The sequence below is a fragment of the Diaphorina citri genome, unplaced genomic scaffold (assembly GCF_000475195.1).
Source record: "Diaphorina citri unplaced genomic scaffold, Diaci psyllid genome assembly version 1.1 scaffold276, whole genome shotgun sequence".
NCBI lineage: Eukaryota > Metazoa > Arthropoda > Insecta > Hemiptera > Psyllidae > Diaphorina > Diaphorina citri.
This window is the reverse complement of record NW_007377712.1, coordinates 179,513-193,577: the sequence shown is the minus strand read 5'-3', so window position 1 is coordinate 193,577 and position 14,065 is coordinate 179,513. Positions and strand designations below refer to the sequence as shown.

The 14,065-nt window shown below is 38.1% G+C and overlaps 1 protein-coding gene across 1 annotated transcript in view; it reads left to right on the top strand.

The window, feature by feature from the left end:
* LOC103506957 overlaps positions 1-14,065 on the top strand; it is a 59,340-nt gene that overhangs the window by 44,436 nt on the left and 839 nt on the right. Inside the window, exons 7-20 of the mRNA XM_026821929.1 lie at positions 801-944; positions 1,329-1,452; positions 4,499-4,659; positions 5,182-5,330; positions 5,540-5,876; positions 6,523-6,761; positions 7,196-7,332; positions 8,066-8,149; positions 9,160-9,287; positions 10,763-11,001; positions 11,405-11,550; positions 11,811-11,922; positions 12,288-12,402; positions 12,508-12,768. Of these exons, the coding sequence (XP_026677730.1) occupies positions 801-944; positions 1,329-1,452; positions 4,499-4,659; positions 5,182-5,330; positions 5,540-5,876; positions 6,523-6,761; positions 7,196-7,332; positions 8,066-8,149; positions 9,160-9,287; positions 10,763-11,001; positions 11,405-11,550; positions 11,811-11,922; positions 12,288-12,402; positions 12,508-12,768 (2,376 nt within the window). The remainder of the gene's footprint in view (positions 1-800; positions 945-1,328; positions 1,453-4,498; positions 4,660-5,181; positions 5,331-5,539; positions 5,877-6,522; positions 6,762-7,195; positions 7,333-8,065; positions 8,150-9,159; positions 9,288-10,762; positions 11,002-11,404; positions 11,551-11,810; positions 11,923-12,287; positions 12,403-12,507; positions 12,769-14,065) is intronic.

Here is a 14,065-nt window from a genome sequence, read left to right as displayed (position 1 = left end):
CTTCAAAGGGTACGTATTGAAAAAGTCGACTTTTAAATTTGCCCTACCTACATATTCGTACCTACTTATATTTATGAGATGGGTAGATATTTAGATGACTATACCTGAACGTTTCAATATAGGCAAGGGGTGATAATTTTTATACCAATAGATAGTGTAGCCTCCTTACATTCTAGAAAATCGGATCAATTTCCTGAATTTCCATACCAACTGCTTTGAATCGTGTTTTGCATAGAGATCATACAGTTAAGCTCGACATAAAAAAGAAAAAAAAAGGTTTATAGTTAGGATTGCGTCAAATCCTAATGGAAAGAGTGCTTAGCTAGAAAACTGAAGAGCTTCCCAAGCTACGTGACATTTATCCTAAACACAATACATAGCTCAAGTATCTGACGCTGGTTCACCAAACTTGAATACAAGTCATATGTACTTGTCTCTTGTGAATGAGATTCACACCCCCCAGCCATTCTGCCATAGTGTCTGTGTGTTCACTATAATTTGAAATGACAACAGACTTGTGGTTTATTGACAACAAAATGAAATTTGTTCAGTCAGAGTGGAGGAGAGACAGTCCATTTCGTGAATTTGCTCAACTATCTTCGTTTACTAGTAAATGGTTAGGTGACGACCGAAAATGGGATTAAGTAGGTATTCTTTGATAGAGTTTTCATTGATATGAGGGAATTTCCTTGGAAACTATAGGCTGGATCTCCTTTACTTCTCGACTAAATCTTAATAAAATACTGAAGTATTTAGGTATGATGGAGCTCCAAAATGTTTCGACCACCTTCTGATTTTAGACCACCACTCTCATTGGACTTCTGAAGACTGCTCGCTTGTTAAGACTGGTACGAGTGGCGAGAAAGATTGATCGCTACTCGGAATATGGTGCTGCTGTACTTTTATCAACCCTAGGATATCATTCTAGGCTTGCATACTTGGGGGTCGAGGGTTTAATTCCAGACTAAGTCGAATTATTATTGTTATTATTATTATTTTCAATGTCACCTCTGGGAGACGTGTTTGCATACAGATTATCTTTTAGCTGGATTGTCACCAAGGGTGATTATTAATTAATCTATGTTTTAATTTTCTAGTTTGTAGTAAGATGACTAAGATGTTGGTTTCCTTATTGGTGTTGACTTGTTCTATTTATGGTAAATTCATCGAGTGTTTAGTTTAATATCCATGGGCGTCGCACGAGTACTCCAAAAGCTCGAAAACTAATCAAAAACTCCTAATATATTTCTATATACCTTATCTGGTTAGCCACACTAAACTTCGAAATACCATTTCCTTTGTATAGTAACGAAAATTAAAACTGACAGGGGAAGGGGTGGGGGGGGTTCAATTTCAAACATCTATACTTAAGAACGTCTGTGGGATTTGGCAATGTCGCTCCAAACACGGACAACGAGAAAATCTTCACCATCCTAGTTATGCTTGTAGGATGTAAGTATGACAGTTCAAAATCGGCACTGCATGCTTTTATAGCTGAAATACTTAAGAATAAGTAGTAAGTTATCCAAGTTACATACGTTTGTAAATACCAAAACTATGTACATAGCAATGACTAGCATGTTATTGGTTATTGGCAGATTTACAAATTGGAGAGGTTAGGAGACCCAACACCATAGAAGAGTCAACTTGACTTGTGTGGAACTTTACATCTACTTAAGAATAAGTAGTAAGTTATCCAAGTTACATACGTTTGTAAATACCAAAACTATGTACATAGCAATGACTAGCATGTTATTGGCAGATTTACAAATTGGAGAGGTTAGGAGACCCAACACCATAGAAGGGTCAACTTGACTTGTGTGGAACTTTACATCATGAGAAAAAATACGAACTGTTAGTTGACTTCATCCTTAGTCGTAAATTGTTGTGGTAGGTATGACAGTTAAAAAAAAAATCCAATTTCACACCCAAAAGTTGACCACTCGCGGCTCGTACCTATGTACTTTATCTTCCTATAGTGTATAGTGCATGTACGCCCATGGATTTCGTTCTTGTAGGTGATGTTGATTAGTTAGCGTTTGATGTGTTTATTTTATATTGATTAGAGATTTTGTTCTGTTTTTCTTTTGTTTTGGTTTTGCCCTCTATTTATAATTTGGAGCATCCACCCCACCCATCACGTCAAGATCCACTATTTACGTATCTTTTATTTCATCGTGCTTAGCTCAGTCTACTATTTATAATTTGGAGCATCCACCCCACCCATCACGTCAAGATCCACTATTTACGTATCTTTTATTTCATCGTGCTTAGCTCAGTCTGCTCAGTGAACCTCATGCAAACGGTATTCGTTTGAAGATCAGGTTTTAACATCAAGAAGGAGTTAAAACGAAGTCCCAAAAAATGTTGGAAAATAGTTAACAGTAGGTATTGATTTTGGGGAGGAAACAATAATGTCATGAAATTTACGAGTTTATATAAAATTAATGAGTCTGAAAAATCTTTGAGTAAGTTTTGGGCGACGAAGACACATAAAACTCCTTTCCTGGGTGTGAATAAAGTGAGTTCAACTTACTGCCATCATGATGGTAAAGATAGCTTCAAGTAGTCGAAAATGTCACAAGAGTGACACTTGTAAAGCAATCATAATTACGAACAATATCATAAACACACAATGGGCGTTCGTGTTAAAATCGTAAACCTTACATTCTTCTGGCACAAACCTATTAATGTTGCACAAAATTGTGACTGGGAGTTGAGGGTAGGGGACCCTCCTTACTCTTCCCTGTAGGGTGGGAACTAAACGACTGGGGCCAAGATTTGGCGGTCGGCCAGAAGTTTTTATCGCGTACAAACATCGCAAGCCGGGGAGGTTTTATTTGTTTTCTAATGACTTGTGACAAATTATTTGAATTTTCAAACGATTTAATTTGTTAATTAATTTTTGCGATTTTTGCGAGTGTTTCCTACTCATTTGTCGTCGTCGTCGTCGTTGTTGTTATTGTTACTGTCAGAAGAGTAAGAAAAGAGAAAATTGAAACTATCAGTTCCAGAATAAATAAACTAGAAAAAGTCTGCACACCATTTTCTCAACTTCTGACGTAAATAATGCAAATAGTTATTATATACATACTTATGTGACGCCCGCCGTGTCGCGAAATGCAGTAGGACTCAAACAGCATCGCAAGCCGGGGAGGTTTTATTTGTTTTCTAATGACTTGTGACAAATTATTTGAATTTTCAAACGATTTAATTTGTTAATTAATTATTGCGATTTTTGCGAGTATTTCCTACTCCTCTGTCGTCGTCGTTGTTATTGTTGTTGTCAGAAGAGTAAGAAAAGAGAAAATTGAAACTATCAGTTCCAGAATAAATAAACTAGAAAAAGTCTGCACGCCATTTTCTCAACTTCTGATGTAAATAATGCAAATAGTTATTATATACATACTTATGTGACGCCCGTCGTCTCGCGAAATGCAGTAGGACTCAAAGTGCTCCCGACACGAGGTAAATACATATGTGTTGAACGGTCGATGCATAGGAAGGAAACGAATCATCAGAGTCAAAGACATACTGCAATATGTGAAAAAGACACAGATGTACAATGAAATGTGAACAAGACAAGTAAATCTCAATCTCATTTATCAATAACTTCTCCTCAGCTAAATCCTCATAATGTTCTCGCAATAAGCTCAAAGTGTCCAATGAAATGGACATGATGTGTGTTACATTTGTTATAACTGGGTTAGGCAAAAGATTTCTTTATTCTACAATGTTCTTTTATATTCAATACCCAACAAAATTATCCTACGTTCTAGAAGTGTTTTTTTCCGTTTTCCTCTCTCTCTTTTTCCCTCCCAGCACTTCCCTCTTTTCGCCTGCTTTGAGTATGTCTCTCCTCGTCCACTATGTTTGTTTCTATTTCTCTGCACGCTGCACGTCATGTTTTCCTTTTGTTCTCGTTTTATCTAATCATCTCTATTCACTCCTCATCTCCTTCAATTCTTTTCAATAATAAGGATGAGATAGGTATAGCTTTTTTTCTCTGCACGTCATGTTTTCCTTTTGTTCTCGTTTTATCTAATCATCTCTATTCACTCCTCATCTCCTTCAATTCTTTTCAATAATGAGGATGAGATAGTTATAGCTCTCGTTTTATTTTTTGACGCGCTAAAGTATCGGATGTTTGAGATGCTCTTTTGTTTTAGTAATAGGATACTTTACTCAGAGAGAAGGAGAGACAGACTGAGAGATGTTTTTATCAAAAAATGGTGTCTTTAATTGGAGGAAATGCTGGAGTATGAGACAAACGAAAGTTTTTTTTTCTTTCTTTATATAATAAAAAGTAAAAACCTCTTGTCTGAAAAATTCCCAAGCAACAGGATTCACGCAGATTGTTTTCCCCAATTTGTCAAATTAGACAGGTCTTGAGTTTGTTTACTGAAGTACCTATATTTTTTAATTAAGTGAATTAGGTAATAGTGGGCAATTACGTAAGAGAGTAGCAGTTGTTTCACCAAGAATGTTCTCGTTGCAGCTCTCATGTACGCCAGTATATTCGGTAACGTTTCGGCCATTATTCAAAGGTTGTACTCCGGAACGGCCAGGTATCACACGCAAATGCTGAGGGTACGAGAATTCATTCGCTTTCATCAAATACCAAATCCTTTGAGGCAAAGACTAGAGGAGTATTTTCAAGTAAGTATTTTTTCAGAGGAAGTATTTTCAACCCTTTTGACCCAACCCAACTTTTCTTCATTATTTTGTGCCGTTTCATCTATTTCGTGATTTAATTGAACATCAATGCCATACTAATTTAATAGCGAACTAAATTTCAGTCTTCGATAGTTCGTCTCTTCTTTAGAAAGAATAAAGCTGTAATAATAATATTACCTATCTTGTTGAATGCTGATGGATGTAGACATTATTTTATGAAAGCAAAATATCCAATTAGTAGAGGTTTTATTAATTTCGTCTTATTTCGCTATTCGTTTGAAAGTTTCCATTATAAATGTTCTGACCACAACATTTTGAAGACTGGGAAACAAAAGGCAAAAGTCAATTTGGTTAGGGAACCAAAAGTTTGTTCATGTCAGAGTACCATGAGATATTATCAAAAGATTTTTTTTTCTTCAAAGGGTACGTATTGAAAAAGTCGACTTTTAAATTTGCCCTACCTACATATTCGGAAGACTGGGTTCAACTTGTCTTGTTTTACAGCATGCTTGGACCTACACAAATGGCATTGACATGAACAGTGTCCTCAAAGGATTCCCTGAGTGCCTTCAAGCTGACATTTGCTTGCACTTGAATCGCAATTTACTTTCCAATTGTTCCGCATTTAAAGGTGCTTCTCCTGGCTGTTTACGGTAAGAATTATTCCATTATTTATTTATTTTTACCATATCAATCATGACGCGACCACTGCCGATGTCGAGATAAATAACAGATGACAATTAAGTACATAGGTAACAAAATATTCTAGAGATGAAAACAAGATGTAATGGAATCTGAAAATGAAATCGTTGATTGTAAAGAGATATTATCTACAATAGTTGTGTTTCTGTTTGCTTTACAGAGCTTTATCACTTAAGTTTAAAACGACACACGCGCCCCCTGGCGACACTCTGGTGCACAAAGGTGACGTTCTCACCTCCCTTTACTTCATCTCGCGAGGTTCCATCGAGATCCTACGGGATGATGTTGTCATGGCCATTCTAGGCAAGGATGACATCTACGGAGAAAACCCTTGCCTACATTCCACCATTGGCAAATCTTCAAGCAACGTTCGAGCTTTAACGTACTGTGATCTGCACAAGATACATCGGGATGATCTGCTGGATGTATTGGATCTGTATCCTGAATTCTACAACTCCTTCACTGAGAACCTCGAGATAACTTTCTACATGAGGGATGTAAGTCATAAGAGAAATAATATTGTGCAAGAAATATGTATTATTTATGCTAGGTATTCCCCTGCTTTTTGGCACAGGATGCAGACCAACCCACACTCCTGACTTGTATTTTACTTCAGTGTCTTCCTGCTGCATTCCCAGGAGTCATACGCTTCTGTTTATTTTATGATGCTTTTATATTACATTTCTCTTCCAGTTCTGGATATTCTAACTGTCGGGATCATTTTCGAAGTCAAAATGGACGTATCTCAATTTCAATATCTGTCTTTTTTTGCACGGTGTCATTAGAAATACATCCGCATTCCATTCGGGGGTTCTTCACAGATTTTCTTTTTCTCTATTGATGCACGAATTTAAACTCCAAACAACTTGACTGATTTGTTAACCCAGCTTGTTCAGCGGGAGGACGAGAGAATCTCAACCGAGGCGTGGAATTCTAAAATTTTATCCTTTGGGAATTCTGCCACAATAAATCGAAAATTTGAATTGAATATAACAGTATACTGCAACAAATATACCTTGTTTATACTACCAGCATGGGACTGAAAAGTCGCTTTACTCTCGCATTCTAAACAGCGCTGTGCAAGGCTAAAGGGAATGGTTAATTTCACTGTCCATATCTGAGCTGATATAATTTCTATTGCAGGAGGAGCAGGCCGGGGTAGATCCAAGGTGTGGCCGACATAGTCGTCGTCGCTCCGGCTCAAGCTCCAATGATCGACCTACCGTAGATGTGGGAGGCGGCGGAGGTCTGGAGATTGATATACGGAGATTTCCATCCCGTCCTGCCAGGACACGAGCCTTCAATCAGGACAGCATGGAGAGTGCTGCAGCCGCCATGTTCCAAGATGTCATGGACGATGATCGTATGGATGATTTTGGATAGTAAGTGTCTTTCGTAAGAGATTTTGAAATAAACGGAATGAATGTCCGAAAATCAAGAGAGGAAAGGTTTTTTTATGTTTGACAGAGGGAACTTTAACTGCTAAGATCTTATCATCCCGAAATCGAAGAGAGGAGGAGGACAAGATCATAACTAGAACATGCAAGCTCAATATGCTTTTTTGTACGTTTGAACATATTTCATTAGCTGGTGATACCTATTGTGATCTTACATAATACTGTTCAAATATCAAGCAGATATTTTAGTATATCACTGCATCGGGGATTCCAATTGTCCTCGCGCACGGCGGGAGTGGGATATACGCCTTTGATCAAGGGGGAAACAGGGAAATTGCTATGTCCAAACCTCCAAAACCAGGAGGAAACCATTTGTGAGATTAAATTCAAACTAATTTGTCGGTACTCCGATTTTACAGTGACTCTAAAAACAATGGCCATCACGGGATCTTGGAGTTTTCTACGGACAAAGCGGGTCAAGATGTAACACCAATGAATTTGGATTTCTCCGAGGCTAGTGGACAACAGCAGAAGAAAGCAATGAATTCCATATCAGGTAAGAATAGACGCTTACTAGATTCCAAGGTTTTACTTCAGATTTATAGATATTTGACAATTTGGTTCATCTAGTATTCTAGTTGGTATATCGAAAGTTATAAGGTTGGGCATCAAGTTTACAATCAATCAACCAACCAACCCAAAAAAGTCAATGTATGATTAGCTACATCAATGTTTTGCTACATTTGATTACAGTTGGAAATTAAGAACCAAATACCTACTCTACTGCTTTAGCATAGCTAGTCCTTCTTGTGATGTCTAAGTGTGATATGAAATGTTGCCGCAATTCTTCCCCGCTTATCTAGATTTAGTCCCATTTAACACCTGTGGTTTTGTACCTAAACTCTAGCATAACCCGCCTGAATTCAATAACCCCAGGTCTATAGGTATCACTCATTGCTGACTTCTGCGCAAGCGAAAGAACTTGAAACAGGCCTAAAATTTGACCAACATGAAGTTAGCATGAGATTAGAGATCTGAAATTAGCACCCCATTTTATTAACACAAATATCTCGCTCTCAAGGAAGATAAACAATTAAATTTTGGCCAATCAGATGTTTGGAACTGATCCTTTAGTGCAGCTTGAGAGCTAGTATTTTGTTCATAAATATGGCCCTAAAGGTGTGTCCACAAATAGTCGACCAGCCGTCGATCGAGCGGTCGACTATGTTTGGACACACTTTAAGACTCCCTCCCTGATTTGAAATTCATTTTTGACGTGAATTCTTCAGGCATGTTCAATCAGCTCAAACGTAGTCTGACTGATATTCGCTTGCATGGACTATCAACCAAACTCGCACAGGACGCAAGTGTTGGTAAGTCAGCAAGTCAAACAAAATCAGTATCATAGCATCATAACGTGTTTTATAACTCTGATTGATCTCGGTAGGTATACCTAGCTCGATAATTTACATAGACTATTATATTTATTTGAATTTTTTATTGACTTTTGCAAGAGCTTATACCTACGTAAACCCAATATTTGCAGACAATGCGCTACTAACGAACTAACATTAATTGACTGAGTTACATGGATTTTGATATATTATCACCAAAAGTGGTAGTGGGCATACGAAAATAAAATAAGGAACGCGTTTAGTTTGAGATGTTTGAAGAATCGTTCGTACTTTTCAGTAGGTACATTGTTCTAATTTTTGCTCTGCGAATGTTTCTATTTTGCTTTGAATGAAAGCGCTGAATTAAAGTGGCCGTATTTATTTTGCGTAGATTTACTTGAATGGTAAATAGTACCAGTAGGTACCTACTAACAATGATTGGGTATAAACCATAAATACATAGAAATAATTACCTAATATGTAATGTATTAGTCAATTACCTACCCTCAATATTTTTGTAGATTATATTATGATTTCACATAATATGGTAGGTCCTATTATTTAGGCCACACTTTGTGGTAAGCTCGGATTAAAATTGAACCGATTAGAGGAACCATTTGAATAGCTTAATCCAATCGGTATCGGTTTAACATTAATCAAAGTTTAACTCAAAAATGTGACCCAGGCATTATTGCATGTTTTTAGTAATGGTTCGGGTTGAATCAGCCAAGTATGATAAATTGATAAATGGTCGAGTTTTCAATGGGAATTTTAGTAATGGTTCGGGTTGAATCAGCCAAGTATGATAAATTGATAAATGGTCGAGTTTTCAATGGGAAAGAGAGAGAGAGAGAGAGAGAGGACGAAACGTAGCGTAGCTTCCCATTCTAGGTGTCTTGTTTACATACCCTGCTCCCCCTCAATCCCCCTAAAGCTTCGGTAGTTGTTGCATCTCTCGTAGTGTTACCGTACCCCTGGTTGTCTTGTAGGCCGATCCTATGCTTCTGAAGCCCGGCTCAAACGTTCAAGCAGCTCTTTCAGCATGAAACCCACCCGTCAGGACTCCACGAGTGTGCTTGTGGAGGCCAGGGAAACGCAACCCTTGCTAGACCATCAAGTTCCTAGTAAGTAGTTTATTTGCTCTCTTTAATCCCCACCTGGAAGGCGAGAGACACTGGTACTTTAATTTTTAGGATCGAGCAATTCGAGCATAAAATCTGTCCGATTAAGGCCGTGACCCCCGGTTCAAGCAGCTCTTTCAGCATGAAACCCACCCGTCAGGACTCCACGAGTGTGCTTGTGGAGGCCAGGGAAACGCAACCCTTGCTAGAACATCAAGTTCCTAGTAAGTAGTTTATTTGCTCTCTTTAACCCCCACCTTAAAGGCGAGAGACACTGGTACTTTATTTTATAGGATCGAGCAATTCGAGCATAAAATTTGTCCGATTAAGGCCGTGACCCTCGGCCTTTAACCTCGGTTTAAATTAAACTCTCGGATTAAGCAATCTGATTGGTTGATTTTTAGAAATTAGATTTTTTTTTTTTAGAAATTTTAGAAATTCAAAATTTTAGCCAGATTGCTTAAACCGAGATTAGAACTTTAACGGAGTTTAAACTCACTTTGTGGCCCGCGGCCTAAAGAGTTTACCAGCGCCCTAACCTCTGATGTATCTACCCACTTTAAAGGTATGCATTTTCCTTTCCCATGGTCATGAAGAAATAGCGCTTTCTTTAGATTTTTTTAAGTATCTAAAATCTAATTTATTTTATTGGAGCAGGTATCTATCTAGATATCTACGTCAAATGTATATCTTGGTATTGGTATAACAGTTGTGATTCCGTTCAAAGTCCACCTAGAACCTAGATTTTTTTGATTGTTTTTTTTTTATTTTTTTTTTTTTAGAAATTTTAGAGATTTTTAGAAATTTTAGAAATTCAAATTTTTAGCCAGATTGCTTAAACCGAGATTAGAACTTTAACGGAGTTTAAACTCACTTTGTGGGCCGCGGCCTAAAGAGTTTACCAGCGCCCTAACCTCTGATGTTTCTACCCACTTTAAAGTTATGCATTTTTCTTTCCCATGGTCATGAAGAAATAGCGCTTTCTTTAGATTTTTTATGTAGGTATCTAAAATCTAATTTATTTTATTGGAGCAGGTATCTATCTAGATATCTACGTCAAATGTATATCTTGGTATTGGTATAACTGTTGTGATTCCGTTCAAAGTCCACATATGTATGTAGAACTTTCCATTCGGGGGTTCTTCACAGATTTTCTTTTTCTCTATTGATGCACGAATTTAAACTCCAAACAACTTGACTGATTTGTTAACCCAGCTTGTTCAGCGGGAGGACGAGAGAATCTCAACCGAGGCGTGGAATTCTAAAATTTTATCCTTTGGGAATTCTGCCACAATAAATCGAAAATTTGAATTGAATATAACAGTATACTGCAACAAATATACCTTGTTTATACTACCAGCATGGGACTGAAAAGTCGCTTTACTCTCGCATTCTAAACAGCGCTGTGCAAGGCTAAAGGGAATGGTTAATTTCACTGTCCATATCTGAGCTGATATAATTTCTATTGCAGGAGGAGCAGGCCGGGGTAGATCCAAGGTGTGGCCGACATAGTCGTCGTCGCTCCGGCTCAAGCTCCAATGATCGACCTACCGTAGATGTGGGAGGCGGCGGAGGTCTGGAGATTGATATACGGAGATTTCCATCCCGTCCTGCCAGGACACGAGCCTTCAATCAGGACAGCATGGAGAGTGCTGCAGCCGCCATGTTCCAAGATGTCATGGACGATGATCGTATGGATGATTTTGGATAGTAAGTGTCTTTCGTAAGAGATTTTGAAATAAACCCGTCCTGCCAGGACACGAGCCTTCAATCAGGACAGCATGGAGAGTGCTGCAGCCGCCATGTTCCAAGATGTCATGGACGATGATCGCATGGATGATTTTGGATAGTGAGTGTCTTTCGTAGGAGATTTTGAAATAAGCGGAATGAATGTCCGAAAATCAAGAGAGGAAAGGTTTTTTTATGTTTGACAGAGGAAACTTTACCTGCTAAGATCTTATCATCCCGAAATCGAAGAGAGGAGGAGGACAAGATCATAACTAGAACATGCAAGCTCAATATGCTTTTTTGTACGTTTGAACATATTTCATTAGCTGGTGATACCTATTGTGATCTTACATAATACTGTTCAAATATCAAGCAGATATTTTAGTATATCACTGCATCGGGGATTCCAATTGTCCTCGCGCACGGCGGGAGTGGGATATACGCCTTTGATCAAGGGGGAAACAGGGAAATTGCTTATTGGTTTTGTAGACTGCCATATTGCCAATGTATTTATCGCCATCACACCTACTAGCCTAGACTAATCCACATTTTTGTATGAACGCCTTTAATTTAATAGTTATGCAATGTGGTTTGATGGAAACTTTTCTAGAACTTCAAATGAAAGTTGAGAAGGGTAGTATGAGGTATAGGTACCCTTTTCTACTGACGGTTGCGGTATAAAAGATAAAAGTATTGTAACTTTCTGTCCCTTGTGATAGGTACATCATGTCCTTATAAACTTTTCCAATTAAGATTTATTGGATTTACCATTTTAATATTTTTTGTTCCAGTTGCAGGTCAGTCGACTGTGATAACCTCAACTTTACCTCAACCTACTTCTGCACAGCAGCACTGCTCGCATTGTGGCTCTCAAGTCAGTGCGAGAGTAGATTCACTGGCGAGGTAAATATCCTTTGCAAAAGCTACACTAGACATGAACTCGGTCACAGTTGAGCGTACGTACTACGTAATAATCGGACCGTACCATACCCAAGAAATAACTTTCCCGAGACCGAACTGTCTTATTTTGGTATTCTACTTGATTTATGATTATCAGTAATATCAATACTTTTGTCAGTAGGTGTCGCCAATAACTATCTCTCCTATGAAAAATTATTGTCAATTCACCCCGCACACGATCAATATTTTTAGAGCTATTAATATTTTTAATTACTTCTGGAGGAACTGACTGCGCGTACCACAAGTTGAAACCCCATGACCTAAATTCAGTTCTACCTAATTCATGCTAATTGTTTCTTTGCCTACAGGAAACTAGACAACTTGGAGCAATCCGTAGCTAGCGACATAAGACTGATACTTAGTATACTTAGGCAGCAAAACAGTAGGAGCTGTGATTCTGTGACCTTACCGGAGTCAAGAGAGGTAAATAAATCAGGTATAAGTAAGTAGTGCTTTATTTAGGCCCGGTTCGAGTATTGTACATGGCCTCCTGGGATATATAGATATATGGCTTCCTGCGATATATAGATATGTGGTCTCCTGCCCTGCACCAGTGATTTTGAAAACCTGCGGACATACCTCGAGTTCCTCATAAGGGGAGGAAATTTTCCAGCAAAAAATCGCCCCGTTTTTTACAGAAGTACATCCACTCAAGACAACGCTTGTGCAGAAGCCATCCTACCACCCCACTGGAGGGGAGTGTCACCCCTACGTCTCTCCGCAGAAAGTCAACCTCATCTTACCACCATTCCAAGAAGGACCCGATCCCAGCCTGTCGATCTCTTTCAGGTAAAATAGAAAATAAAATAAATGTCTTAATACTTGTGTACATAAGTAACTAGACTGAGATACTTTGGGCATAGGTGAAAAAGTAGAACAACTACCGCCACCATTCCAAGAAGGACCCGATCCCAGCCTGTCGATCTCTTTCAGGTAAAATAGAAAATAAAATAAATGTCTTAATACTTGTGTACTTATGTAACTAGACTAAGATGCTTTGGGCACAAGTGAAAAAGTAGAACAACTACCCATACAGGGGAAAGGAAAGAGAGGGACGCCAAAACTGAAGTGGAGGGATAAGTTTGAGGAAGACTGGAGAGAAAAGGGATGGAGAAAGGAGGAGGTATTAGATAGGAGGGTATGGAGGGGTATGGTAAAGGAGGTTAATGCCGCGTCATTAAATTGGGAAGAAGCGAAGTAGAAAAAAAAAATTTTTTTATTACACATTAGGTCAGGCACTTCAAACTCTTGACATTCACGCGCCTCCCAGCACGCTTGATTGCATGGTAAATTGACCATCTATTTTTGATTTCAGGAATCTGTACCCGGACCGGGGATCGATCAGCCATGTTCGGAAGATCAAAAAATTTCCTCCGACTCCTCGCAGGTGTAGCAAATATTTTCCCTTCTTCGTATGTTTCCTTTCGAATGGTTAGGTAAAGTAATGTTCTGATTCTCGGAACTAGGACTTTACCTAACCTTTGATTATATCCAGTCGATTGAGAAAAGTGGAAATTTTCATATATGTTTCCCTTTGGAGGTGTCACAAATTGAACTTTGTAAAGTTATAAATACGTACTCATTAAATCTTGTTTAATAATTTAATTTATTTTTGTTTAACAATATGATCGCTCGAGCGCCTCTCAGTTATGGAAATGTTTTAACATACTTTGACATGGAGTACCTTTTTGATATGAAATTATGAATGTACCTAACAAAATGCTTTAGTGAAAAAGACAACTAGATTTCACAAAACATTTGCTGGTGACTACCTACGTAATTTAATAGATACTTAGGTACCTATAAGAATAGTTATGTGCTTATTTGATTCATTATTTATCTATTACCGATCATTTATATACGTAGATAGAAATAATGGACACAACTTATTATTACATGTAGACAGCAGCTATACGCAATTGCATAAAAAAGTATACTTTTTCCAGTAGGTTATTATAAAGTTTAGTCGAATATACCAATCTTAGATGGTACTTTATGGATGGTTGCTGCTCGTCTGAAGTACAGCTTTGATAGAGGCGTGTCATTATTCTAGGGTATTAGATAGGAGGGTATGGAGGGGTATGGT